This window comes from Colius striatus, chromosome 22 (assembly GCF_028858725.1).
Source record: "Colius striatus isolate bColStr4 chromosome 22, bColStr4.1.hap1, whole genome shotgun sequence".
Classification (NCBI taxonomy): domain Eukaryota; kingdom Metazoa; phylum Chordata; class Aves; order Coliiformes; family Coliidae; genus Colius; species Colius striatus.
The window spans coordinates 7,057,357-7,084,719 of NC_084780.1; the positions used below are offsets into that span (position 1 = coordinate 7,057,357).

A 27,363-nucleotide genomic window follows, 5' to 3' on the forward strand; every position below is an offset into this window, starting at 1 on the left:
GAAAAACAACCAGTGGTGGGAACAAACATCTTTTCAGCCAAGACATTGAGAAGCTGGTGGAAGAGTTCACGAGTGGTGGTGTTCTGTTGTTTTTCCATTGTTTGAGCACATATTTATTCATTTTCCTGTCCTAACCCAGCATTAAAATGCCCAGGACACACAGTGCCTTGTGTCAGTAACTGCTTGTGAGAGACTGTGCACTGGTTTGTGTAACCAGAGCGAGCCTCTTGCAGTACTGCTGATGCCAGGAAGTGTAGAAGAAATGTATTGCTTTACAGTTTGGAGTCCAGATGCTCTTCCTCAGCTCTATTAAAATAACTGCCCTAGTTTGGGCTGTGAGGAATTACGTAGGTTAAGAAAAACCTCGTGTTTGTACCAAGGGTGGTTGTTCTTTCCCAGCTTTGCTGTTAACTCAGGCTGGGTGCTAGGAGAGCTTGGGGAGTAAGCAACAGACCCCAGATCATGGTTGGAATTTTCTGCATTTGCTTTCCTCTTCCATAAACCTCTTTTTTTTTTTCCCTCTTGGGCAGAGAGAGGGTTTCAGCCTTGCACTCCCTTCCAGGAGCTGCTGTGGTTTGATTCTTGCAGCTCCTCACATCCCCCAGGAGGTGGTCTGAGCCCCTGGGCAACTGTGGGGTGGTTGGGGTAAAGGTGATCCTGGAGCTGTTGCTGGGGCAGCTCCTCTGGGAGGGTTTCAAGTCACTGCATCACATTTCCTTTTCACAACTCTGCATGTTGAGCAACTCCTTAAGCTTTTGGATTTTTAATAAAACAAAGCTCTACATTGAATACTGACTGAGCCAAGGTCCTGCCAACCTCTGCCCATCTGGTGGAGTTGTTTTGTGTGCAGATGCCATCATCAGCTCCTCTTGAGCACAAGGGTGCAGGGGAGGGGCTGAGGGAATGGGGGTGTTCAGCCTGGAGAGGAGGAGGCTGAGGGGAGACAGGAGCACTCTCTGACACTCCCTGACAGAAAGGGGTGGATGTGATGGATGGGTCTCTGCTCCCAAGTAATGAGTGATAGGACAATGGGAAATGGCCTCAGGTTGCACCAGTGGAGGTTCAGATTGGGTATCAGGAACAATTTCTTCCCCAAAAGTATTGTCAAGCCCTGTCCCAGGCTGCCCAGGGCTGTGATGGAGTCCCCATCCCTAGAAGCATTCCAAGGCAGTGCAGCTCTGTCATGGTTAGTGGTGGCTGTGGCAGTGCTGGGGTAGAAGTTGAACTCCATAGTCCTTAAAGGTCTTTTCCAACCTCAGCCACTGTGTGATTCTCTGACTGCAGCAGGCACAAGCTCTCACTTTCTGCCACAGAAACCGACGCTCTTGGGAGGCTGGAACAGCCTGGGAGCCCTCACTCACTCCCCTGCTAAACACAGCCTCTGTTCTCTTCATTTGCCTGCAGGACAGTGCTGCTCTGCAGGCACAGACATGAGATTTCACTGATGTAGAAACCTGTGGGGATTTTTTCCCAGTTGGGATGAGCAGCCAAAATGAAGGAGGGTGCAGGAACCCTTCCTCTGCTTCCCAGTTGCTTGCTGGGTTCCTCAGCGCCTTTTGGAAGCTCTGGCACCTCGTGCTGGGCTGTGTCTCAAGGAGGAGGAGGGTTTGTGTCGCATTAAGTGACAAAACTCTTTGCTGGATGAACAAAGTTGTCTCACTGCCAAATCCAAGCAGTTTTACCTCTCAGCCTGGGCCTGGTTTGTGCAAATGTCACTTCTGTGGCTCTGTGGGTTGAATTGTTTGTGCCCAAAACGCTCTGTTATTCAGCCTGCTACAACTTTTCTTGGGTTTAGAGGCTTTTAATGATGTTGAAGCAATCCTGCTAATTCATGCAAAAAAATAATGAGAAGCAGAAGTTTGTTCTAAAATAACCTTCATCTCCATAGCTAAGCTGCAAGCTCTGCTGCTCCCTGAGGCCTCAGCTTTTTTCTGAGACTGGTTTTACTTTTGCAGCCTTTCCCCTCGCCCCATATTCACCAAAACTTAACAAGATTTGGTTCTGTTTTGGTAAAATGTAGAAAAGAGCCTTCTAAGGATGCAAATCAGGGGAAAGCTGCTGCTGCTATTTATAATATCGTTAAATAAAAGTAGGCTTTCTAGTAGCACGACAGCTTTGTTGTGGGTCCTTGTTTCAGGGGGATGCTCAAGGTGTCAGACCTGACTGCGTCCTGACTCTGGAGCTCCTTAGTGCCCTTTTGAAGGGTGAGGTGAAGCTCTGAGGTTGGACAGAGGTCACAAGGTTGGATTGTGCTGGCCCCATGGTGGTGGGTGCTGCTGAGAGCTGGAGCTGATGTAGGGCCCCTGGTTTTGTCTTCCCACAAGCTCTGAGGTACACTGTGTGTCTCATGACTCGTGGCCACGTGGAGGTTTTCCTCACCAGCACAACAGTCAGGCTTAGCCCCAGATTGTGTTTTCATAAGACAAATCTCAATCCTGTTTGGCTTGAGGAGTCAAGCAGTGGGAGCTGTGAGGAGGTCAGTTCAGTGCCTGGCTCTCTGCTTGGGCTGTGAAGGTGCTCTGGATGCCTGAGACACCCTGATCTTTGCTCGGAAGTGTCTCAGACATCTTCTGCTTCCCAATGCTTCTCAGTGGGGAATGAAGCAATTTGATCTCTCTGAAGACACAGTGCTTCTCATCTTTGCTTTGAACTTCTTGATGAACCCGATGCACGTGTTCTCTCCTGAGGCAGAGGTGCTATCTGCCCTGCTGCTGACACTTCCCTGTCTTCAGGAGCTGAAGCTGCAACTTCCAGCCGTGTCTCCCCAGCTGCCAGGGTGAGGATTGAGCACAGCATCTCCACACCTTCTCCTGTATGTCCAGTTTTGTCCTTTGACCTTAGAAACCAGATGCAGGACAGGCAAAATATGTATCTACAGAACAGTCATTCTTCAAAGTAACTCAACCTCTCTAGTTTGGGGGGTTTTTTTTGGAAGAATCAGCTGTGGTTTAATGGTGGCAACTGCAGCTGGGAGAAGATCAGCTCACCATGCTGGGTGCTGCTGTGTAGGTGCAAACCGCTGTTTTCTGCACAATGTCCTGGCCAATACCATTAGCCAGCTGTGGCATGGAGCTGATTGTGCCTGGCTGCTGCCTGCCTTGTGTGTACATCATGTGCTTGTGTAAGGACAGACAGACGAGTGTGTTTGAGTCCAGCACTGGGAGCTGAGCACAGCTTTCAGCATAAAGCTCGGCTGCAGATGGAGCAGCCGGCTGGGGAGTTGGGATTTCATCCTCTCCTCTGAGAGCCCTCTGGACATCATTCAAGTTTCATTCAGTTCTGAGGCACTGAAATAACTTTTCTTGGAAGAGGAGAGTGTGCTGTGAAGGAGGATTTTTTAATTAGAAGGTCGCTTTTTGAAGGTTTAAGCAACTCTAACCTCACTTCAGATGTGACACACTTGTTCTCTTGCAGGTGGGATTGAACAATGGCTCTTAATGACTGAAGCAGGGTTTGCACCTGAAATGACTGACAGATGCTGATTATTCTTCTAGTGTGCTCTGTGTAAAGGGAGCAGTGAGACTTGGGTGACAGCTCTCCTCAGTGCCATCACCTTTTGTTCCCAGTGGGTACCAGCACTGGCAGCGATCCGATGCCTGGCTCTTATTTCATGTTTTCTCAGTTGGTGTTTGGTAACTTCTCTGCCTCGTTTAACCTTCTCTTGTTACCAGAGTGGCACTGCCTGAGTTATCTTTTAAAAACAAACAGCGAGCAGGAGCTGAGTTCTGGGGTGAGCAGAGCTGCTGCTGGAGCTCAGCCTCCTGTAGTTTTGTGTTTTGGGGTCTCTGTCCAGCACCAACTCCCTCCTGTTAGAGGAATGAGCTTTGCCCTCAGCAGGGGAACTCACAGCCTGTTCCCCACCCGGCTGCTTATTTTGATAAGTGTTTTTAACAACTTGGGACTGTTGTCCCTGCTTTGGATTCAGCAGATGCTTGAGTTTTTGAAAACAGGCACATCACAAGAAGGAACCTGATACTTGGGAGACCAGGCTCATGAAAGTCTTTTCCAAACCCCCTCTCTTCCCACTGTTCCTTCCCCTTCCAAGTCCTCTATTTCTTTCTGATATAATCTCAGTTTGTAGGCTTTCTCTGTTGTCTTCCACCCATACAAGTATCTCAGCAGACCAGAGAGTGCCTTTTTTATCTCACATCTCTGAAGACATCTGCTTGTGTGAGTTCTGGCAAGAAGGATTGGTTTTACTGTGTTATCCAGTGGGATGAAGAGGCTGCCATGCAGTGCATCTTCAGGACAATTCTCAACAGCTTGGGGAAGATGTTTGCTTTGTGTGTGACCTGCTGCAGCCCTTCACTGGGAGCTGTTCCTCCTGCTCAAATGTAGGCTTGAACTGCAAGTGCTGTGTTCAGTGCTGGGCCCCTCACTCACTGCCACAGGGACACTGAGGGGCTGCAGCGTGGCCAGAGCCGGGCACAGAGCTGGGGAAGGGGCTGGAGCACAAGGGTGCTGGGGAGGGGCTGAGAGAATGGGGGTGTTGAGCCTGGAGAAGAGGAGGCTGAGGGCAGCCAGGAGCACTCTCTGCAGCTCCCTGACAGGAGGCTGCAGGGAGCTGGGGGTCGGGCTCTTCTCTCCAATAACAAGTGACAGGACAAGAGGAAAGGGGCTCAAGTTGCCCCAGGGGAGGTTGAGGTTGGAGCTGAGGCAGAACTGTTTCCCTGATAGGGGTGTGAGCTCCTGTGCCAGGCTGCCCAGGGAGCTGGGGCAGTGCCCAGCCCTGGAGGGATCCCAAAGCTGTGGGGCTGAGGGCTGTGGGTCAGTGCTGGGCTGGGCAGGGTGAGGGGAGCACTTGGACTCGTGGAGCTACGGAGCTTTTGCAACATCAACCATTCTGTGATCTGAACCTTAGGAGCTGCCAGTGGGAAGGGGGGTGCCCAGGAGGCCCGGCCAGGAGAGATGGTCATTTGATCCTCAGCCAGAAGACACATTGTGGCAGCGTGTTGCTGATCGGTGGGTGTCGAGTCCACGCTGCTCAACAGCGGGCACCGTTCCTTTAAACACTCCCAGGAGTGTTGTTCAAAGAGCTGGAAAAACAACTGCAAAGCAGAAGTCCTGCACTGGCTCTTTGCTATGTAGCTTAAAATACAGTAGAGAGGCCTTTTCCTGAAGAGGATGAGGTGTTGGAGCTGATTTGTGGAAAGGATTTGGATGCTCTGCCTGGGGAAGAGGGAGTTTGGGGTGACCCTTGGTGGGCATTTAGGGAGCAGGTTGCTGGTGAGGGTGCAGGTTGTTACCACCAGCAATAGCTGCTGCTGTGTTCATGGTGGAGAGAGGCACAGCTGGCATTTACAGTTCTCACCCTTGAGCCAATTGGCTGTGTCATGGTGAGAGTGAAAAGCTCTGGTGCCACCAGGGAAGGGTTTTCTCCTGCATTGGGTTTGTGGCTATCAACCATTTCATTTGCACAGCCCTTCTTCCCTATGCTGGCAGTGGCTGTACTGCAGAGTTGGGGTTAGCTAACATGATTCCTGTTGTCCTGATAAATTGGATTTGAGCTTTGGTTTGATTCTGACTGTGGATGAAAATAGAATTTGGGATTTTTTTGTGCAAAAGATTATTTTATAGCGGAGGTAAAGAGGAACATTGCCAAAGTTCAGGATGCTCATGCTGTCACCCAAACACTCTGGCACACCAGCCTTGCACTTTGAGTGCAGAAGACCCTCCTGGGGGGCTGCTGCTGCTCCTCAGCATCTTCCAGATACCTTCTGGTGGGGGGAAGTGCAGCCCAGGTAAGACAGCAGGAACATTGCTGTGCCACCTTTCCTCTGAAAGCCTGTTCAGTTTTCAAAGTGGCATTCCTTAAACAACCCTCCATTTTCATTTCATCCAGAGGCAGCAACAAACTTGAAGTGGTTTGTCCTGTCACATTGGCTCCTCTGGCCTCCACACTTAACCTTTAGTCAGCCCAGGTGCCCTATTTTGTTTGTATATAGTGGTTTTTTCCTGAGCTGTAGTTACTCTGAGTGTCACCCTAAGCTGTCCCAGTTCCTTTTGATTTGTCTAACAATAGCTGTATTTTCAAGGCCTGGCAGTATGATGCTGCTGCTCCTTTGTCTGATGTTTTTCCTCCTTTTCCTTATTACCAGTGCAGCTCTGGTGCTGTGTTTGATTCTCTAGTTTATTGAACCTCTCTTGGCCTTGTGATATCCCAGAGTCTTTCCAGGGCATAAGGAAAAATGGGATGTATATTAGCAGAGATGACAGCTCAGCAATATATGTACAAGAGGGTGGGGATGGCAGGATTTGAACCCAGTGTGATGGGAAGCAGCAAAGAAGAAGAGGACCTGAATAGATCTGCTTTCCAGAAACATGGCTGCACAGATTCAAGGGCTGCAGGAGACTGTGGGGGGTGGCCAAGAACCTTTGCAGGAGGGCAGTGCTGTGGAAAACTGTTGTAGGAGCGTGTTTGTGGATGAGGTGAGGTATTTGTGTGTGTGTTTGCTAGGGTGGGATGTTGGATAGATGTTAAGAAAAGGAAACATCTGTTTTATCAGGGAGTTATCCATCAGGGTTCATCGTGATGTGACTAATTCCTGCTCCATGCTCGCAATGGCTCCCCTGGTATTTCAGGGGCTGGACTTCTGCCAGCTTAGTTGTACTGTTGCTCTGACCCCTTTTTTAGGCTGTCAGAGGGGAGATTGTTTGGTTTGGGGGTTTGCAGGTGGGCTGTGAGCACAGCCAGGCACTTCAGTGGCACTCATAGCTGCATCTTAACATGAAATGGTCGTGTCAGGTCCTCAACTCGAACAGCCCTGCGGCTTCAAGCTCTTCCAGTGAACCTCTGGGGTTTTTCCCAAGCTGTTGAAGAGGGGATGTTGGAAACACTGAAAAATTCCTATGAATCTCAAGAGTTCAGCAAGGGTTGCAGCATCATCCTGCCTCAGGAATGGTCTGGCAAAGTTTCTGCCAAACCCCCACAGAGATGTTAAAGCTGATACGGTTGTTGCTGGAGTTACAAGCTGTGCACGCTCTGCTCTGGAGGCTAGAAATCAGAAACATGCCAGTCTGCTCATTTTTGTCTTCCTCACTTGTACTTTAATGGATGTTCCAGGTGCATCTCTTCTGTGTCTCCAGGAACAATTTGTTTTAGCAGGGACATGGTTGGAAGAGAAACTTCCAGATGCTGCAGGGCTCTTCTCCTTCACTGGGGGGAAAAAATTCCTCATTTGAAGTATGGTTTAATGCAGTTTTGATAGGGCTTTAGAAAAAAAGCACTTGTGAGATTGTTAGGAGCTTCTGAAGCAGTGGTGTTTGTGTCTGGAAGATGTAGGTAGTCTTTGACTTACTCTCCTTGTTTTCTGAGCAGAGTGAATTAAGTAATGGGTTTGCAAACAAACATCCAGTGTGTTGTTGCATAGACCTGTAATTCCCAGTCTAAGCTGGGCTTTTGGTAGCTTGCTTGTTGCTCTCTTCCCAATTATCTCCAGTGTGTGGACATGCCAAGTCTCCTGGTGCAGCAAAGCCTCTGGCTTCCTTGGGGGAAGTGGTTGGGTGATAATTTCCCCCTCCTGTATATGCATCCCTCTCCCAGGGCTGGGACTATCATAGCTCAAAAGCTGCTCAGGTTCCTTCCCCCTCCAGAGGCAAAAAGGATCAGGCTCTAGGACTTGAGATGAGACACCCTGTGAGCCAGAGGGACTTCAGTCCTGTGCCAAGATCTCCATGAAGCATTTGGGGTGTTATTGGGATGATTTGGGGGTTGTGGAGGCTGCAAGGGAAGGGTTGCTAGCTGAAGGACATGATGAGGAACGAAGCCTTGGCTGCATTCTTGCAGAGCCTGCATCCATCAGTGGAGCAAGCCACCCCAACAAAAAGCAGCAACTGCTTTGTGACACTTTAGCTCTTCTTCATGCCTGGGGTGTACAAGTGGAGCTGGGGGATAAATTGGTTCCTTGCTGCTAATTTGAGAAAAGAGAACTTAGATTTCTGAAGGAGTTTTTCCAAGGAGTTACGCCATCGCTGCTGAGCCCAGCGGCCTGTCCCGTGGCGAAACGTGATCCCTGTGTAGCTCTGCTGGTTGGAGCAGAAAGGAAAGGTTTGCTTTGCCTTTTACAGGGAGCAACGTCCCAGTCACGTTCTGGTTTCCCTATTGCTTGAACCCAGGAAGATAAGGTGCTGGATGTCATGATTTTTGAGCTCTTTCTAGCTCTCCATGTGCTCCCTGCCTGCGGTTCCAGAGGTTGGATGCTTCACTTTGCCTGTGGACTCTGCGAGAATTTTGGTGTAACTCTATCCACTGGCACTTGTCATCTTAATTTCTAATGTGAAGCATCAGTTTTCAGTAGGTTGGAGCAGTGTTTCAGTAGCATTTAAATTCCTACTTCTTCCCCCCCACTAAAGATACTTGGCTGAAGGTTTGAGCCCCACTGTATCAGCAGCACACAGAGGGGCAACAAGGCTTCATTCTAGCAGGGAACAAAGGGTGCAAATGAAAAGCTGTTTGCTGAACAAGATGGATCTCTTTATGCAAAGCCTTTATGGCCACTCTGTTGAGGTGGAAAAAGGAGAGAAGCAGCTGGCACATCTGCAAACATTTAGGGAAGCTTCAAGTGTCTAAAGAACAGAAGTGAGACCTGGAGATATTGAAGCTGAGGCTGGAAACAAAGAGTAAAATATGAATGGTTGTGGACTGTGTCTGGGGTGAGGGGGGTAAGATAAGAGTGGAAGCAAAGGCATAGAATGAGAGAGGCCCCTTATGCTGTGTGGGAGGACATAGTGCAAGTATCATGGAGTAGATCAAGATGGTCATAGTGCAGCTTTTTTTTTGAGCAATTGAGAGGAGACCGTGCTTGGCATTGGCCATCTCATGGCAAACAGCTGCCACCCCAGCAGGAGCTCCCAGCAAATGATTAGGGAGCTGGAGGGCAGATGTTTTTAAATGACTGTCTAATGAGGTACCTTGTCTGGATGGCTCTTGCAGGAGCAGAGAGAACCTGGAACAGCAAGAAAAACTCCTTTAGGAATAACATCCCGGAGGAGGTGACTTACAGCTTGGCTGTGCCCTTGTGGCTGGGACTGTAGGAGCCCATTCTGGGTTCTGTGTTGGTAAGGAGAGAAGTTTAGAGGATGTGGAGCACTATTTTCTACTTCTGTGAGTCCCTTTGACGGAATAGAGTGAGAAACCTCTGAGAGTGTGGATTGCTGATCTCTTAAGCTGCCACTGAAGCGTAGGGGGGTTGGAAATGAGAAGAGAAGGAGTTAAATGAACGTGGTTTGAATTAGTGTTGTATAACCAACTTGGTGATGTTGTCATGGCATAATTGTATCTGATATTTGTTTTGTCAGTCAAATGACAGGCAGTACAAGTTCAGCAGTGCCTGCTGCAGCAGCAGACTATTTTAAGATAATCTAAGGAGGAAATGACAGCAAAGATGACGATGAGAAACAAAAGTTGGAGAGGTTGGGGTTCTGGGTTGGAGGCCACTGAGTACCTTAATAGAGGGGAATGTGGAGGACGATTGTGAAAATTAAAATGAGGTTTTGTGTACCTCCCAGGGTGGAAATGCTGAGTCTGACCACAAACCCTGCTGTGCTGAATGCCCCAGAAACAGCAGCAGGAGCATACAGACATTCCCAAGTCCTTGATGCCACCTCTTGTCAAAGTCTGTGCCAGGTGGAGGAGAGGCAGACCCATATCAGTGGCTGGGAGAAGGGGTGATAACAAAAGGAAGCCCTCCTGCTAAGGGAAAGATGCTTCCTGCAAGCTGCTGGTGCCTGACATGGGGTGCTTCAGGCCTCAGGCTCTGCTTGGGTGGAAGGTGTTAACTCCAACATCTGAGCAGATTTAGGGGGAGAGATTCTGCTGAAAACGTGCTTCATTTTTCATCCCTGTTAATGCTTCTTGAGTGGCTTTGAAGGTAGAATCCAGTTGCCAGCTCTAATTGAGGCCAAACTGACAGTAGCTTTTCTTAAGGCTCGAGGGGGAAAAAGAAACAAAACTGAATTGCTTTGTGCTTAAGAATAATTTAAAGCTGAAATTCTTTGGTTTGTAGACACTTCACTTGGCAGCCTGGAAGCTTTTTATCATGAGAGGCTCTAATCTGGTAACCCTTCAACCCGAACTAAAGGCTAATTGATTTAAATTGCACTACATGCCCTATCTGGGAAACGGTTTCCCCACTGTGCAGGGCAGCCTGTGAGTGTTACAGTCCCTCGAGGGGGATTGTCAAGACAGATCAGCTCAAGGTGGGGTCTGAGCAATCAGCATTTAAAGATGTCTGTAAAACAAACCTTAAAGGCAATGGCAGCCTGGGAGCTGTGCAGGAGAGGTCCTTGGTTGTTGAACACCAGCGTGTTTCTCTTATTGGATCTCTATTCTCATGTGACATGTGGAGCCAAAGGAGCAGAAATCCTTGTCCAGCCACCCTGTGATAGATGTACAGCCCCATGACACCTGCAGATAGATCCAACACACCATTAAGACACTACTTGACTTGAGTTTCTTCCCATCTGGCAGCCTGAGAACCTGCCATGAAAGTGCTCATCCTACTGTGAAAGCTCTTGCTGTGTGAAGAGGCTCATTTGCATCTGCTCCCTTCAGCCACCAAGAGCTGTAAAAATATTTGGGCACTTGTTTGTTTTGAAACTCAGTGCAAATAGGAAATGCACCTTCAGCTTAGAAATGACCTTGGCTGATGCTGGGGGAAACTTTCTTGTGTGTTTTTAATACAGCAAGGGATCCTCAGGAATCCTTGTCAACATCTGGGAACTGACCAGGATGAACTTGAAACACAAGTGTAAAGGCCTCGTGGTCCTCTCTGTCCCAGTTGCCACTGACAGGTCTGGGCTCAGGCTGGTGTGATATGTTCAGCTCTGGTGAAGGAGCTGCTGGTGTGGAATTGTGCAGAAAGCAGCAGTTGTGTTTTCTCCTTCCCAGCCACCCCTGTCACCTGCACCTTAGCATCCCTGTCTGGGCTTTTAATTCCCTTATCAACCAGAAGGGATTTACTGGTGATATTATGGGGAAAAAACCCTGAAAGAATGTGAAATAAACAGGCTAAAAGGTGTACAAAGCTGCAAGCAATGGAATAATTCATACTTATTACAGACACAGAACATACAAAGTGACCTCTTATCTTCAGGGGCTTGATTTCCTCGCTCCTCTGCTGCGTGATACCAAGTTGTGAGACCAAGAAGTGACTTCTGCTTTTTAAAAAGCACCTCTGCTTTCCTACTCTGCCTGTGGCCCTGTTCCTGGGTGCTGGTCTTCCTGAGGACACAAGAATTAAACTGGAACACAGTGGTGTCCTCTCAGGATGTTGTGAGAGGCTTGGGAAGATCTTTCCTGGAAGCTCTGCTGCCCAATGGTAGCTCCAGAAAGCTTTGCTGCTATTTTCTTGCCTTGAGAAGTATGCCACAGCCCAGTTTGAAAGCCTGATGTTCCTGAAAGCTGGTCTTGGGGGTTTTTTTCCCTCTTTTGGTCTGATAGTCTAACACTGATTGTTTCTCTCCCAGCACAGCTCATCTTCCTTGCAGCAACGCTGTTCTGGGTTTAGCACGCTGCCGTGCCACATAGACTCTGCACGCTGGGACATCTGGTGCCCTGATGCTAGAACTGAACGTTGGCTTGTGTCTTTTAGGCTATCCAGGATCTCTTGAGTCATCTCACCAAATTCAGGCAGGCTCAGCTTCATTCCTTTGCCTTCAGCAAACCCAGTTCTGCAGCTTAGTGGGAGCTCTTTAAGCTGAGGAGCCCTGAAGCCAGCGGCTGCTCCGCATCATTCGCAGCGTGCTCAGGGTGTTGCAGTCACAAGAGGCAGAGTAATCCAGGAGCTGGGCTGCTGCTGACATGCAGTTAACACTGTGCCTGCCTTTCACATGCTTCATGGCAGGATGGGCATGTGTGACTGCAGAGCTCAGTAAACTGTGATAACCTGCTGGTTTTGGTTCCAGGAGTAGGCGGCTGCTGCAGCGAGCTGTGCGTGTGGCGGCTGCTGCATGGGTGTGCAAAGGTGGTTTCGGCCCTGTGCTGGTGGGAGGAGGATGTGGTTTGTGAGTGATTCGAGAGGAAAAAGCTGTGAAGAACAGATGATGTTGCAGACAGGGAGAACTCAACCCCCTGGGTCTGCAGAGGTTTGACAAGACAGGTCTCTCTGCCAATCTGAAGGAAGGCTTGTGGACAAGAGAAGTCCAAGTGCCACAGCCCGTGGGTCTGATATTCCAACTGGAAATCACCCTGTGGCAAAGGCTCATTTTGGAGCTAAACCTATGGGTCTCTATCCTCAGTTTCCAAGAATAATAATCCTTGTATTGTGGGAAATAATAGAGAACAGAGCTTGTTAATGAACTGTGATGTGCTGTGCGTGTTCCGGGCTGGGTGCGTGTGGGTGCGCCATGGTGAAGATCTCTGACTTGTCTGGTGACTGTGGGAACCAGCTGGAGGATTAGAGCAGGAACCCAGGTCTCTGATTGTCCTGCTCCTGATTCACAGACACCTTAGTTGCCACTTCAAGTCTAGACAGGTATCTGCTTTGAATTTTGCCAGAGCTGTTTGAGAGGGATCTAAGCTCAAGAGGGATATCAATGTGCTTACCACTACGTGCTGGGAATGGGTTGTGGGAGCACACTCAGCCTGGGGGGGGAAAAAAACACATTTATTTGGACAATTCTGGGCAACATTTGGCTGACTTTGTGCCAAGCGAACAGGTGAACTTGCAAGATCCATTTTGCTGTTGCTGCTCTGACATAGTAATGTGTTTCTGGGCTTTAATACCTTCAGCTGCTTCACCTGGATCTGTTTGTGCATGCTTTGGAGCTCTGCTCTGGGTCTGCTTCTCTTTCTCTGTCTATCACACAAGATTGTTTCTGAATTAGATGTTCCTTGGGAAAGTCCTGTGCCTGCTTATTTAAGGCTGATGCTTTTGTCTTGCCCAGCTCAGTAGCTGTGGGTGAGCAACTGATGACACTGATGGGCTTAACTGTAGGGCTACCTCAGACTGAGCTGGGATGGTCAGTAGTGTGTTAGATCAATCCTCATCCCTTTTCCAGACCTGCCTCCCAGGTGACTCTCCTCAGGGATCAAGATGTGTATTCTGGAAATTCAGAAGTTCTGGGGTTATTTTTTAGCAGGTGAATGAATAATGACAGTTGGCAAACCCCAGGAGAGATGTACCTGTGAACGTGCTCCCCTGCCATCCCTCCGAGGGGCTGGGACAGCTGTGGCAGAGCTCTCTCACCAGCAGCAACACACAGACCTCATCAGCTTCTGCATGGGAAGGGAACATTCTGCCTTTCTTCATTGTTTCATGTGGTTACTAACTGGAATTTGGGTTTTTATGCTTTTCAGGTGCTGGAGAGTCTGGGAAAAGCACGATTGTGAAGCAGATGAAGTAAGTGAGTGTGCAGACACATAAACAGCACTTCTGTAGGAGATGAAATAAGAAATCTGTGGTGCCCTTCTGGTTTGGCTTGGCAATGATGGCTTGGTTTTCTTCCAGGATTATTCATGAGGATGGCTACTCAGAGGAAGAATGCAAACAATATAAAGTGGTTGTCTACAGCAATACTATCCAGTCCATCATTGCAATCATAAGAGCCATGGGAAGGCTAAAGATAGACTTTGGGGAAGTTGCCAGAGCAGTAAGTATTTGACTTCTTTCCCTTAGTCTGAGCCTGTGCTGTGAATTGTGTTAAATGAATCCTGGAAATTCACACTCCCAGTATGAACATCCTGACACTCACAGTTTGTTACAGATTACAACAACAAAAGACCTCTCCTAATCTGTACTTTGTTACCAGTACAAAGTGTCAAGTATTTGACTGAGGTTACAGGTAGGAGCCATTAGTCATTTAAACACTCAATAAAAAAAATCCCCAAACCTTTGTCTAAACTATTTGAATCTTTAATAAAATTCTCAGCTTTGGTTTAAATTGTCTTCAGTGTCTCACAGCATTGTGCCAATGAATCATGCATCTGAGCCAGAGAAGCCTTAATTGTTTTCACTACTCTTTCTTGTCCTCTTAGATTTTTGGGTTTGAGGCCCTGCTTTTTCCCCACCCCTCCAGCTCTGCTGATTCTTTGGGATGTTATGGTCATTCCCCTCTGACACTTCAGGATGGTAAAAAGGGAAGCCAGGAAGCCCTGACCCCTGTGGTAGTCAGGAAAGCACAGACAGGATGGGCAGTCAGGGACTCCAGAAAACTTGTAGGGGATGGGAATTGTGTATGTTGGTGTAGGGCAGAGGCTGCCCAGCCTGTGACTGGTGCTGTCTGGCACTCATTCCTCATAGTTACAGCTCAGATACAGTAAGGGAAGTCACCTTCTCTGTTTCTTTGGGATGCAACCACAGATGTTTTGAAGTTATGATATAAATCATCCTGGCTGAAGGGCAGCTCTTCACTTGCATATTAGCCGAGGCCACTGGTCGGTAGCTGCTCCAAATCCTCCCTGATCTTCCCCTCCACCTTTCCTCTGTGCCTCATGGTGATCTCAGCCTGGTTAATGTAGCTGGGAGGAGGCAGGTGTTAAAATCCAAGTGCCTTTCTCAGTTGACTTGCCCAGGCTTAGCTGGCTTTGCAAAAGCAGAACAGGAGCCAAGTGCCTGGAATTTTCTCATGTCCCGATCCACTGGAAGGGCAAACACCTCACCATGGCTTTCCAGGAGAAGACCAAGGGTAACCAAATTGACTGTGTCTCTCTCTCTCTCTCTGCAAACCACAGCAGTGACCTGTGGGCATAGCACCATACCCACAAGTGCTGGACCTGCACAAACTCCTGAGATCCACCTCTGTGTTGAGGCAGTCCAGACCTTGATTAAATTAATTCAGGTGCCAGTTGGTTGTGCTAGGGAGTTACCCTTTGGAGTAGCATGCTGACTGGGCTCTTGCCTGAGTTTGGGCAGCATGGTTTAGGGCTTGTGGAGCTGATGTTGGGAGGAAACAGTGTGAAGTTGAGAGCTTGCTGGGATAGTGAAAGGTCTCTTGCATCTCCCGAGAGGATGCTGGCAGGTCTCATCACTGTAGAAACAAACAGCAGACTGGGAAGTAGGTCAGCCTGGTTTTTCTCTTCCAAAATCTGCTTGTGAACTTGTAGAAGAGCAAGGTGCTGCTCTGAGGCTTCTGAGAATTATTCATGCTCTAGGGCAGACACTCACATCCTGATCAGTCCACCCTGTCCCCTGATGGAATGCTTTGTTAAGAAATCACTCTCCCTTCCTCCTGACAGCTGTTGCAGCAAATGGCAAGTTCTCAAAGCTTGAAACCTATAATCATTCCAAGCTTGCTTGTGACACTTTCTCCTTGTCACCACACATTTTAAACAGGAAAATCCCTATTATAGTGTTGTGAAAACTATTATTTATCACTTAGTTCATTTGTCTGCAGCAGCACATTGACATTCTCACCTTTCCTCTGAAACATTACAGCAGGTTACTGAACTGTCATGCTTCCACCATGAATGCTGCCTCTTACTTTGGAGTGGTAATCCCCATAGCTGTGGCATGACAGAAGCCTTGTCTTGCCACCCTGGTGAGTGCATCTTGTGCACAGCCTTGCAGCTTCTTGCCCAGAATTCACTTTTCTGCCTGTAGCAGAAAAAAGAACTTGATGGTTTGGGGGAGAAAAGCAGATAGCCTGAGAGAGGGTAGCACGAGTTGCTGCAGCCCCTAATGAGAAACCTCACTGTTGTGTGTGTAAATTCTGACTTGTTTCACTTTCCCCTCTCCTTGCAGGATGATGCTCGTCAGTTGTTTGTCCTGGCTGGAAGCGCAGAGGAAGGCGTGATGACGGCTGAGCTCGCCGGCGTCATCAAACGGTTGTGGAGAGATGCTGGAGTTCAGGCCTGCTTCAGCAGATCCAGAGAGTATCAGCTTAACGACTCTGCATCCTAGTAAGAAACCCTTCCTAGCTTCTGGGCTCTTCCCTGCTAACAATCCCAGAATGGTGGGGGTTGCAAGGGCCCTGCAGAGCTGCTCCAGCCCAGCCCCCTGCTAAAGCAGGTTCCTCTCACTCGGAGGGGCACAGGAACATGAAACCTCCTGAGAAGGTTTCCTCGAGAAGAAGACCTCGAGAAGGTTTCCTCCCTGGGCAGCCTGGGCCAGGGCTCCCTCACCTCAACGCCAAAGGAGTTTCTTCTCCTGTTCCAGTGGAACTTCTTGTGTTCCAGCTGATGTCCATCACCCCTTGTCCTGTCACTGGGCACTGAAGAAAAAAGACTGTCCTTATCTTCTCACCATCCACCTTTTAGGTGCTGCTCAGTGCTGCTGAGGTGCCCCTGAGCTCAGGCTTCTCTTCCCCAGACTGAACAGCCCCAGAGCCCACAGCCTTTCCTCCTCACACACATGTTCCATCCCCTCAGCACCTTGGTGTCCCTGCCGTGGCCTCTCTCCAGCAGTTCCCTGTCTCTTGAACTGGCAGACCAAATGATGTTGACAAGACAGGGTGGTACATGGGTGCTGAGGGTGCCCTTCTGAGGGGGAGACAGAAACTTAAGCCCAAGTGCTTCACACAAGCCTGGGCTCACAAGGTGACTGGCTGCTTTGGCTCATCGCTGTTGGTTTTACTGTTTGACTTCCCTGTATCTAGTGTAGGAAAAAGCCCCAAGTTCCTTGTTTCATGCTGAGGTGGATTTGCCAATCTATTGTGAGTGGAAGAATAACTCAGCAGCTTGCATTAAGATGGCTCATTACAGGAGGTGATCTCCTCTGCCACCTTCATTATCCCCACAGGAAAGAGTAATAACCTCCCCAAAGTGAGTGTTTGATGAAACTTCCCAATTTGTGATGGGCAACAGCTTCCAATAGCAGGATCTCCTGATATCAACAGGTCAATATTTGTGTAGTTGTTCTCCTTCCGTGCTCCTGAGGTATTGCTTAACAATTGGAAAGTGAAGACTAGATGAATAGGCTGCTGCTGACTGGTTAATGAGATTGTTTTTGACTAAATGCTTCCTGTATTTCCAAGAGGCAGGTTAGTGCAGGGAGGGGAAAGTGTTTCTTTAATGAGCAAAACATTTATTGCCTTTTGGGGTTTTTTGAAATGAAAAGAAGTCATGTGCTTGATCCAGACCAAATATTTGAACCTGAGACAGGATTATTGTGGGGCTAAGGGTGCCTCCTGATGTCCAGATTAAAACTTGTCTCCAAATGAAGCCTTTGAAAAATGAATTTGGGAGTGTTTTATAAAGAAACTTGATGTGTCACAGCTTGGTTGCCTGCAGGCTGTTTCTGTGCAGAGCATATTTGAGCTTGAAAAAAAACAAAGAGGAGGGTTTTTTTCTGAATTGGTAAACACTTTGGCAGGCAGGTTTAGATCAAGGGAGGTGAGGTGACAAGAGGAGGCTCTCAGATTCCTGTGTGCTTTTTACAGGATGCAAAGAGGAAGCTTTAGATTCAAAAGAAGGATAAAAAAAAGGTAGCTAAGGAGGGGGATGAGTGAGGGAGTAACTTGACGGAAAGATATGGAGAAGGAAAACTGAAGGACTTCTTGAGCAGAAGAGGTAGGGCAGAAGGCTTTAAGTGGTTGAGCAGAGCTTAAAGAGGAAGCTGAATGTGGGGAACTTCGGCTTGGTGGTCAGCTTGGAAAGAGGAGGAGGGTGAAGGCAGACTGGAGAAAAAGGGGTAGAAAGGGTTGAGAAGCAGAGCAGTCTGGTGAGAGAGGGTCTTTCTGTCAGTACTCACTTGGCCTGCCTGCCTTCCAGCTACTGGGTTACAGAGGGGTTTTTCTTTAATATTTGCAACCCATTTGTGTTCAGATCCTGGTGCCACTACACGTGGGTGCTGTCCTGTCAGACCTGTGTGGCAGAGAGGTTACAGCCCAGTGGTGACCCACATGGCATTTCTTTTCTGATAAGCACATCAGAGCTGAGTTTCCTGTCCCAAGACCACAGGAAATTGCACTGGAGCAGCGTTATTTGGAACGGGTAGCCCAGCAACTCAGCAGTCAGGAAGTGCTGAGCGGGTTCCTTTAGCACCAGCATGCAGTGACAAACTTGTTTTCTCCTGCACCATTTCCCTCCCCAGCATACAGAATGAAATTCCAGTCAATATTTTCTCCTCAGCACATGGCTCCTGACCCACCTCATCTTCTGGCCTTACCCAGCTAGTTCCTTTGTCCATGCTTAAAGGATGGACATGTTGCCATCCCTCTTTGTGGTGGTGGGCACGGAGGGATAAGCTTTTGTGCACAGTTATCTCAGGGGAATTTAATTTCCCAGCTCCTTTTGGGATCTCCTACAAATGAGACCTGAAACTTCAGGGTTGGCAGCCTTTGAATATTTGCCCTGTTGGAGACAACTGGTTTTCCAGCTGGAATTCAGGGGTTGAAGCCGGGTGCTGCGCATCGCTTCATGTCAGATCTCGGGGCCTCTGCTGACACACTCAGAATGAGGAGGGGAAAGAAATATGAGTGATGGTAACAATTAGGTGGCATCAAGAGCAAGAGCACTGTGGCAGAGAGCCAGGGTTTTCAGGGCAGCCTTGAATAGTTCTGAAAACTCTTCCTGCTTGACTTTGCCCTTGTGGAGGATCCTGCCCATTGGAGAGCTGCCCCAGCAGGCAGGAGGCTGTGTGGGAGGAGAGGACCATGATGTGTGTTGTAATCCATGGGTGGGGCAGAGGGGAAGCTCCCAAAGAGAACCACTTGTGTTTTACATGCCTACTACTTTTATTTGTTGAAGAACAGTTGAGTAACTCTTAGTCTAAACCGTGGAGGTTCAAGCAGTGCTGGAAATGCTGGGTGTCTTCTCCAGGCACCACCTGATCGTGTCCCTCCAGCCACCACCTTGCCTTTTTGGTGGGATATTTCAGACATCTGTATTTTCACTTGCCTGATTGCAACTTCCCTTTTTTTTTCCCTGTACCTATGACGTGAGCAAATGGCTCCTCTAGAGCTCCCCACCCCCAGCTCCAGCAGCATTTCTGACTGTGCAATAACCACAATGAACATCACCCTGTTTCCTGAGGCGTGTTGCTGTCCTGCACCTTTCTTCCATCACCTCTCTCTGATAAATGGGGAGGTTTGCAAGCAGGATAATGCTTTAAAATATCTCAGTTCCTGCTTTTTGTTACTTTTCCCCAAGTTCTGCAGATGCTGGAGGTAATTATCTGCAGTCTGTAGGCAATTAGCACAGTTTCTCATCAGCCATTCTCTATCCTGGCATATCTTGTTTTGTTCCCAAGTGGTAGTTTTGACCTCAATTCCCTGGCATGATGCTGGATAAAACCTAGATGGGGTTTTTTTCCTCCTCTTTGCTTCCAAGCACTAGCTTGCAGGGCACAGTCAATCCTCCTGATGTTTGCTTGTGATTCCCCTCAAGAAGCAGCATCTTGGCATCACTGTACTTGTGGGTTTTTTGCACTGATCTTTCAGCTGTGCTGCAAACTGTGGGCCTGGCCCAAGCAAGCTTTCAAATTGATGAAGGAAATACACAACATTCCCTTTTTCTGGAGATCCTGCACTATTACCTTTTCTACTTTGCCTGATCTGCCCAAATCCAGCTAAACACAATGAGGGGAGACCTTCTGCAAAAGAAATGCACTGCTTAAATCTAGGTTTCTTCACCTCTTTTTCTTCTTGCTGCAGGAAGACTTAGCTAGAGGTGATTAATTCTGTATGAGCTGTCAGCCTCTGTCAGGAAAATACTGTTTGCATTTTCAGCCTGGTGCAGGTGCCTGTGCTAATATTCCTGGAAAGCTCAGGTTTGATGCCTGCAGATGCTGACCCACCTGGGTACCAAACCTGTGTCTTCCTGCCCTCTTTTTCTCTTCTCCCTGGCAAAGGCTGCCTTTTGTTTGCTGCTCTGCCTTCAGGCAGGATGGTGACAGCCCCTCCTTCCCAGAGCTCAGGCTGTGGGTAGCTGTTCATAATAAATGCTTTGTATGAATCTTTCAGAGCCATTTTTGGCCTTGAAAGCACTTAGTGCTGAAAGGAAACACAACTGGATTGTTAGGAAAACACTGTTCCAGGGTTCATGTGGAGGAGGGGAACTCTGTTATCTTCACCAACTGAAGGCTGTCCACTTCAGAACATGCCTCTCCTGCAGCCAGTATTTCTCAGAGCACTCTGAGCAGGAGGTGATGCTGAAGCTCTGAGGTTTTCTGATAGGATTGGAACTACAGATCCTTACACCATGGATACTGAACCAGAAGGTCCTGGGAAGGCTCAGAGGATCACAAAGACAAACACTAATGATGCCACAGGCTTTTGGGCAGCTTTGTCTCATTTTGAGGGTGGGGGAAAAAAAAAGAAAAGAAGGGAAAGCAAACAAAACTGTCATTTTGCAAGTGTATGTTTGTGAGGTGGTGGTGAAGCGTGAGAAGCAGCTGGCTCTGTAAACACAAGGATCCAAGGTGGGGGAGCAAGTGGTGCAACCTCAGCGTGTGGAGGAAAGCTGGTGGAGAAGGAGGCTGTGAAAAGGGACTCAGACTCTGTGGGATGTGGGGAGATGCACTAAGGTGTGTGTTTTCGGTTCCTGAAACAATATTTGTGAGGAACATCTTGCAACTTTCAGGCAGATTGTGGCAAGCTGAGTGGTGAGTCGCTCGAAACCACGAGTGTCAGGCTGTGCTTTTCCAGCTTGGGTTGTTTTTCCCCTCAAGTTCCACTCTGTCTCTATATGGTAGAGACAAACCAGTGTCAGTGTGCACAGGCTGGGCTCTGCAACTTTTGTTGGGTGGGCACAACTGCCTCCCCTGCTCCCAGAGCTGAGGTGGGGAGGCTCTGTGCCCATGAACTTGGCTCCTCTGCTACCCCTGTGCTGCATCTTCCAGCTGCTCAAGGCATTTCCATGGGATTTACCCTTTCAGTCTCCCTGGAATGAATCTGGCAGCTTGCTGACAGAGCACCACTCCATCTGATACATCTTGTTCCCTGCAAGAGTGACACTTTGCAGTTCATTTGGTGAGAGCTGCTTGACTCCTTTCTCTCCTCTCTGCCTGCCTAAAAAGCCTCAAGTAGGAATTTTACACCAGTTTTGCTGCTCAGACTCCTGATGCTGAGAGCTGGCAATTAGGAGCAGATGCTTCAACAGCTTCAGCTTGCACATTTGTTGCTTTAGGGGTTCAGAGCAGCTGTGTGACCTGTAGCAAAACCAAGCTGTAAGGAGTTGTAGGGTCAGCTCTTAGGTAGCACCCACAAGCTTTTGAACCACCATATCCCAGCTGAACTGATAATGGTAGGAAAGAGAGGGAGGATGAAAAACTGGGCATGTTGTTTCCTTAGCAGAACTGTTTCTTACCAGAAGCCTACATCTGCCCTTTAGATACTGACCAGTGCTGATGAGATCTCCTCTCAGGCTTCTCTTCTCCAGGCTGAACAGCCCCAGCCGCTCCTCACACACATGTTCCATCCCTTCAGCATCTTGGGAGCCCTGCACTGGCCTCTCTCCAGCACTTCCCTGTCCCTCTTGAGCTGGGGAGCCCAGAACTGGACACAGGACTCCAGATGAGGCCTGACCAGGGCAGAGCAGATGCTGCAGAGAAGTGGTTTCCTCCAGTGGCACTTTGTTAGGTTCATTCACCTCCTTTAGCAACAGCAAATTATCTCAAACATGAGGGTTAGTTCTTGACACTGAATTCTTTCCTCCTGGTTCATTTGTGGTGCCCTTGCCCTTTAAAAGCAAGCCACTGGATTTATTGCCTTGTGCTTTGATGCGAAAGACCTTGAGTACTTGAATTGCCCCAAGAGATCCCAGCCTTGGCTTGGCTTCTGCATCAGCAGTACTTCCTGTGCCAGCTTCTTATCAGGCTTCACTCCCCTGCTAGCTTAACTCTACCCAGCACCTTCTGCAAGGTCGTATGGGGAGGGGTTAACCCCCCCCCCCCCAAACCCAAATCAACCTTGGGATAAACCCGAGGGAGTTGGGGAGGGGGTGCTGCAATTTCAAGGTCTGTGCTATGTGAAGATGCTGAATAAATCCCATGGTGGCTTTCTCCTGCAGTTTATAAAAGATTCATGGTGAGCAAGCAGACTAAAAAAAGCCCCTCCTGTGTTGTCTCTTCTGGTTTAGTTACCTAAATGACTTGGATAGAATATCCCAGCCGACCTATATTCCAACTCAGCAGGATGTTCTGCGGACCAGAGTCAAAACTACAGGCATTGTGGAAACACACTTCACCTTCAAGGACCTGTACTTCAAGTAAGTGAAGGGCAGCACTGGTCCCTGTGGGCTGTGGTGGGTCCTACACCTGCACAGCAAAAAGGTTTTGCCCTGTTTGAACTGTCCTCTGTGCCTCTGCTCCCTCTCTCCTGGCATTGCTCACTGGAGATACCTGTTTGACTTTTCTTTTGCCTTCTTCTGTTCTTTTCAGCTGCTTTTATGTTGGAATCACAGACACAGGTACCAACTGCTTGTTTTACAGGATCATCCCCCTGCCCCTCCCCCTCAAAAGAAATACTAAAAGGACACTGACTCCTGGATTTTGAGCTTGAATTTAACCCCTTTTTGAGATGGGAGATTAGAGCTCTCTCAGCAGTCACAGTCCTGGCTGGGGACTGCATGGTGTTCTCCAGGGTGACTCTGAGTGCCGCTGGCTGCAGAGCAGCAATGGGATGTGCTGGGGACGCTTGGCCTGATGCCACAGAGGATGGGCCTCCCTGCTCAGCTCTGCCCTCAAACCTCAGCCCCTGCTCGTGTGCCCAGCCTGCTCTTGGCAGTGTCCCTTTATGTATCACTAATCAAGCTCCCTCTAACCTCCCTAGCAGCTGCCAGCCTGCAGTTTAGCTCTTCTCCCTGCTCCTTAGACAATCCTCGCTCAGCATCCCCAGGGTGCTCCTGACAAGCCCCCATGGGCTGAGGGTTCCTGGCCTGTAACATGGGTGTAAGGAAAACCCAGCACCTGGATCTTGGGCGAGTTCCCTTTGTCTGTAACAACGTTTTCAAGTCTTTACTGCTCAGAGCCTTTAAATAAGCATTCCTTTGCTTATTTGTAGCTTGTGTTTGAAAGAGCTGTAGCAAAAACCCAAGTGTTGCTTAGAAAATGTAACTCGCTTGTTGCACCTCTTTGGGGGGAGAACAGTAACATTTTGGCTTCTGAACTGCCTTGAACTTAGGAACCATTTTAACAACAAAAATATGCCTCTAATGCCTCTACACTTGCCATCAGCCATCTATTTACCTGGCTTCTGGTTTGTCAGGGGAAAAACTTGCCTTCCACTGTGATGTGTTTAAGATTCACATCTCCAGTGGTGCTCTTTTAAAAACCATCACTCCTGACTAATGGGAGAGTGAGCTGGAGGTAGCAAGTTTAATCATTAGAGCCCTTCTTTGAAAGGGAAATGGCTGAGCACTCAGAGGCATCGCCTTCCTGGTGCCAAGAGGGGAATTGCACTTTCCCAAACCTGCCTGGAGTCATTGATCATGTGCAGAGGCTGAGAGTGAGCCAAGGAGGAGGGATTTGCTCCACAAAGGAAAGCATTAATACATCTTAACCCCTGAAGCTGCCATCTTTCCCCTGACAGAAGCCTTGATGTTAAGTCTCAGGCATTAATAAAGGGCTGAGGCAGCCTTAGAACTGTGACTGGAATTTGGATGAGCTCGGTGGAGCAGAGTTGTCAGGGATGCTGTTCCTTTGCAGGTGCCTCTGCTCTAACAGCAGAGAGTCCTGGCAAATGATACCAGCTAAGTCAATAGCCCTTATCATGACAGAGATTTCAATTTCCCCTCCTGTGCTCCACAGGGTTTAAGTTAAACCCAACAGCACTTCTATCTGCCTCATTTGGCCTCATTAAATTGCCTTTGTCCCACCCTGGGTGGTTTCTCTTTTATCTCCCCGTTTGCTCTGATAACAAATCAATGCTTTATGGCTTTCAGAGCTCCTGCATATTGAAGTCCCAGTCCATCAGAACATCCTGGGCAGTCCTGCTTCTCATCACACTGTTCTGGTGGTGTAACTGTCTGAGACACTTGCATCTTGCTTTTTTTAGGCACACAAATTCCACAGCCTTGAAACTTCAGCAGCTCACAGAAGGCTTTTTTTTATTACCTGAGACTGTTTCTTAACCCCATTAACTCTTTGTTTTCTCTGGCTCACAAGTAGTAGAGTGCACATAGTGTGTTCCAGATAAGCCTTTGCCAGATGTGCAGTGTAAATGAACTGGAAGGGTTGACTTAAGAGGAGGTGTTTGGAGTCCAGGCAAACAAATGGATTGTTGCTAAGGAAATCAAGAGAACAAAATGAGTGTGCCCTGGTGAATCAGCAGGCTTCATGGTAGCAATGTGGGTAACTGTAGCTAACATTTAGTTCTTCCTGCTGAAATTACTCTAAAGAAAAGCCTTTTAAAATCCAGAGGCCACCCCCTCCTGGGAAAAGAAAGGCTCAGAGCTGCTGGCCTTGCTGGTGAAAGGCTGTGGGGGGAGGGAGGTGTTCCCCCCTAAACCCTGTTTGTTTGAAAGACTTTGGCAGAGCCTCTTCCATCCCCTGTGAGTGGTGGTGCTGGCTGGGGAGAGAGGTCTCCATAGCTCCTGAGATGGTTCTTCTGCCTCTCCCAGGATGTTTGATGTTGGTGGCCAACGGTCGGAGCGGAAGAAGTGGATCCACTGCTTTGAAGGAGTGACAGCAATTATCTTCTGTGTGGCCCTCAGTGATTATGACCTTGTCTTGGCTGAGGATGAGGAGATGGTATGTTATGGAGGACCTACCAGGGGAAACGAGGGTGGGTATGTCTCTGGCTTGCTCCTCTTGCTCCAGTTGTCCAAGGGCTGTGGAGATGAGCATTTCTTTGCAGCAACCTGCAGTATCTTGCCCCAGAAACTGATGAACAAGATGTATAAATGAGAGTTTTTGCTCCAAGCCCTGACTGCAGGGAGGTACCTTGAGTTGCCCCTGTGGTGTGAGTACCTCCAAGGAGGAACAAACACATCCTGAGGGAGTTAGAGGATGAGGACATGACCTGGATCCTGCTCAGTGCTGTGTCTTGGTGAAGTGGCAGCGAGGACATGGCATTGACACTTGTCTCTTCAGCCTGTCCCCCCACCCCATCCTCCCCTTGTGCCTCCAGGATGATGCATCACCCTTCTTTCATTTCCAGAACCGGATGCACGAGAGCATGAAACTGTTTGACAGCATTTGTAACAACAAATGGTTTACAGACACATCCATCATTCTCTTCTTGAACAAGAAAGACCTGTTTGAGGAGAAGATTAAGAAAAGCCCCCTGACAATCTGCTATCCAGAGTACACAGGTAAGGCTGGGCTACTGAAACTCCTTTGCTATTGCCAGGGCCAGGGATGAATCAGTCAAAGCCTACACAATCTGACATAACCAAAAAGCTTGTCTCCTTTTTTCCTTACTCCCTTAGCTCTGTATTTGGGCTGTGTGCTGTGCTCATGTATGTCTGTGGTTCTGCAGCCTTTGGCTTTTAGATACCAGTTAAAAAGAATCCTTCCATCACACCTGCTTATTCCCACGCTGCGTCCCTCTGCTATACCAACGTGCCTCTAGCATGAAGCACTGCTCCCCTCTCACAATCTCTGGCTGAGTCACTTGTCCAAGGTCACTGCCCAGGAGCTGGGAATAGACTTCAGATTTGCCAGGAGGGGTTGATGGTGGATTTGGATTTGGAGCTGGATAAGGCAGATGGTTGCAAGCAGCTTAATACCTACTTAAAAGATCTCTCTGCTGTGAACCGATGACCAAAGTAAGGGATCTTCTCTTTTTCAGGCTCCAACACGTACGAGGAAGCTGCTGCCTACATCCAGTGTCAGTTTGAAGACCTCAACAGGCGGAAAGACACGAAGGAGATTTACACCCACTTCACCTGCGCCACCGACACCAAGAACGTGCAGTTTGTGTTCGACGCCGTCACGGACGTCATCATCAAAAACAACCTGAAGGAGTGTGGCCTCTACTGAGGAGGAGGAGGAGGTGTGGGGTGAAGGTAAAACCGAGCTCCCCGTGGTGCTGAAGCCTCAGGTTGCCTTTGCCTCCTGCCTCATTAATGCTCCTTGTTTCCTTTCCAGTCCTTATGGCATTTTGAGACCCGGGCTCTTTGCTGCCTCACCGAGTCGGCTGCAAGCATGACCAGGACCAGGGAAACGAAAACAGCATGTTCTTTAGCACAATCTTCTGTCTTAGGGACCTCTTTATTTTTTAATTGCTGTGGGGTGTCTGAAGTGAGGTCGAGGTGGAACAAACCGTGAGTGTGACTTGGCTCATCCCGGCGTCATCTCCAACGTGTACAGCTCTCGTGAAGTTGGGGTGCTGGCTTCCAGCCCTTGGATATGTAGCTTTCCTCTCTTTCCTTTGGTTAACAAAACCACCACTAGTCTGTTTTTAAGGGTTTGTTTGGTTGTTATTGTTTTTTTCTTTTCATCAGGAGACTAGACCTTTACTCAGTGTCGTTTCTTTCGTTTGCAAAGCAGATCTTTGTTTTAATAAGAGACAAGAAAAAGACAAAAAAAATATAATCACTGAACTATAACTATGCACATGGTGACCAGGTCATGCAGGAAGCATTCCTCTTAGCAGGAACTCTTTGTTTTTAACACTTGGTATGGTCAGGATTTAACATTTCTGCAACTAAAAGGATTCTTAGGGCGAGAGCTCTGGCTTTTGCTGAGGTGTCAGTTGGTTCCCTCCCCGCTCCTGTCAGCCTTTTGGAGAAGAAGCTTCTGCAGCAGGATGAGCAAATCTTTTAGTGTAAGGGTCCCATCAAACCCTCTTGATGCTGATACCCAAATTGAGACTCATCTCCACGTGGGAAGCACAACCCTGTCTCCATGCTGAGCCCCTGGGGAGCCCCATGTGAGCTGGAGCGTGGCTGGGGCTTCCTGCCGCCGCTTCAGCTCTTGTGCGGTTTTGGCTCTTAACTCGCCCATTTCGTAAAGGCTGCACCTAGTTCTGCATTTCCCATGGCCTTTTCCATTCAGAGGCTCTCAGCTGTGGTGACAGGCATGGCCTTTACTTTGTATATGTGGTGCCAAATCCCCCTTTGCCATGGTTTTTACCGTCGTGCCCCTCCTCTCCAGGCAGTACATTCCTTTGCTGAACCGTTGCGTCGAGGCTCTCTCCCCCTCACCCCCTTTGTCACGTGTACAGTTTCAATCTGTTAGAGTTGTTGGCAGTATTAAAATGGTGAGTTAAACAACTTTAGCCTTTTGCTCAAGTTGATTTTCAATGGATTTTTTTTCTCCTTTTGGGCTTTGCTGGAGAGGGAAGAGATGAGATAAATGGGCACAGGAAGGTTCCTCGTGTTTTCCGTCAGCTCTGGTGCTTCCCCAGGCCTTGGGCTGTGCTGGCACAGGTGGAAGATCCAACATCCAGCCCCCTGGGCTCATTGCCAACCCCTTTGCTGCTTATTTATAGCCTGAGCCTCGCTGCTGCTTCTGAACCTGCTGGGAGGTGGTTGCAGGGGTGTCTGAGGACCACACAATAAAATGCTTCAGGGATGCTGGAAACTGTCACCCCATGGTGCCT

At 48.6% G+C, this 27,363-nt stretch overlaps 1 protein-coding gene across 1 annotated transcript in view; it reads left to right on the plus strand.

Annotated features, from left to right (window-relative positions):
• GNAI3 (G protein subunit alpha i3) overlaps positions 1-27,039 on the plus strand; it is a 29,700-nt gene extending 2,661 nt beyond the window's left edge. Inside the window, exons 2-9 of the mRNA XM_062013383.1 lie at positions 13,298-13,340; positions 13,449-13,590; positions 15,681-15,838; positions 21,956-22,084; positions 24,437-24,566; positions 24,976-25,129; positions 25,609-25,825; positions 25,908-27,039. Coding sequence (XP_061869367.1) covers positions 13,298-13,340; positions 13,449-13,590; positions 15,681-15,838; positions 21,956-22,084; positions 24,437-24,566; positions 24,976-25,129; positions 25,609-25,799 — 947 coding nt within the window. The 3' untranslated portion in view covers positions 25,800-25,825; positions 25,908-27,039. The remainder of the gene's footprint in view (positions 1-13,297; positions 13,341-13,448; positions 13,591-15,680; positions 15,839-21,955; positions 22,085-24,436; positions 24,567-24,975; positions 25,130-25,608; positions 25,826-25,907) is intronic.
• Positions 27,040-27,363: the final 324 nt, after the last annotated feature.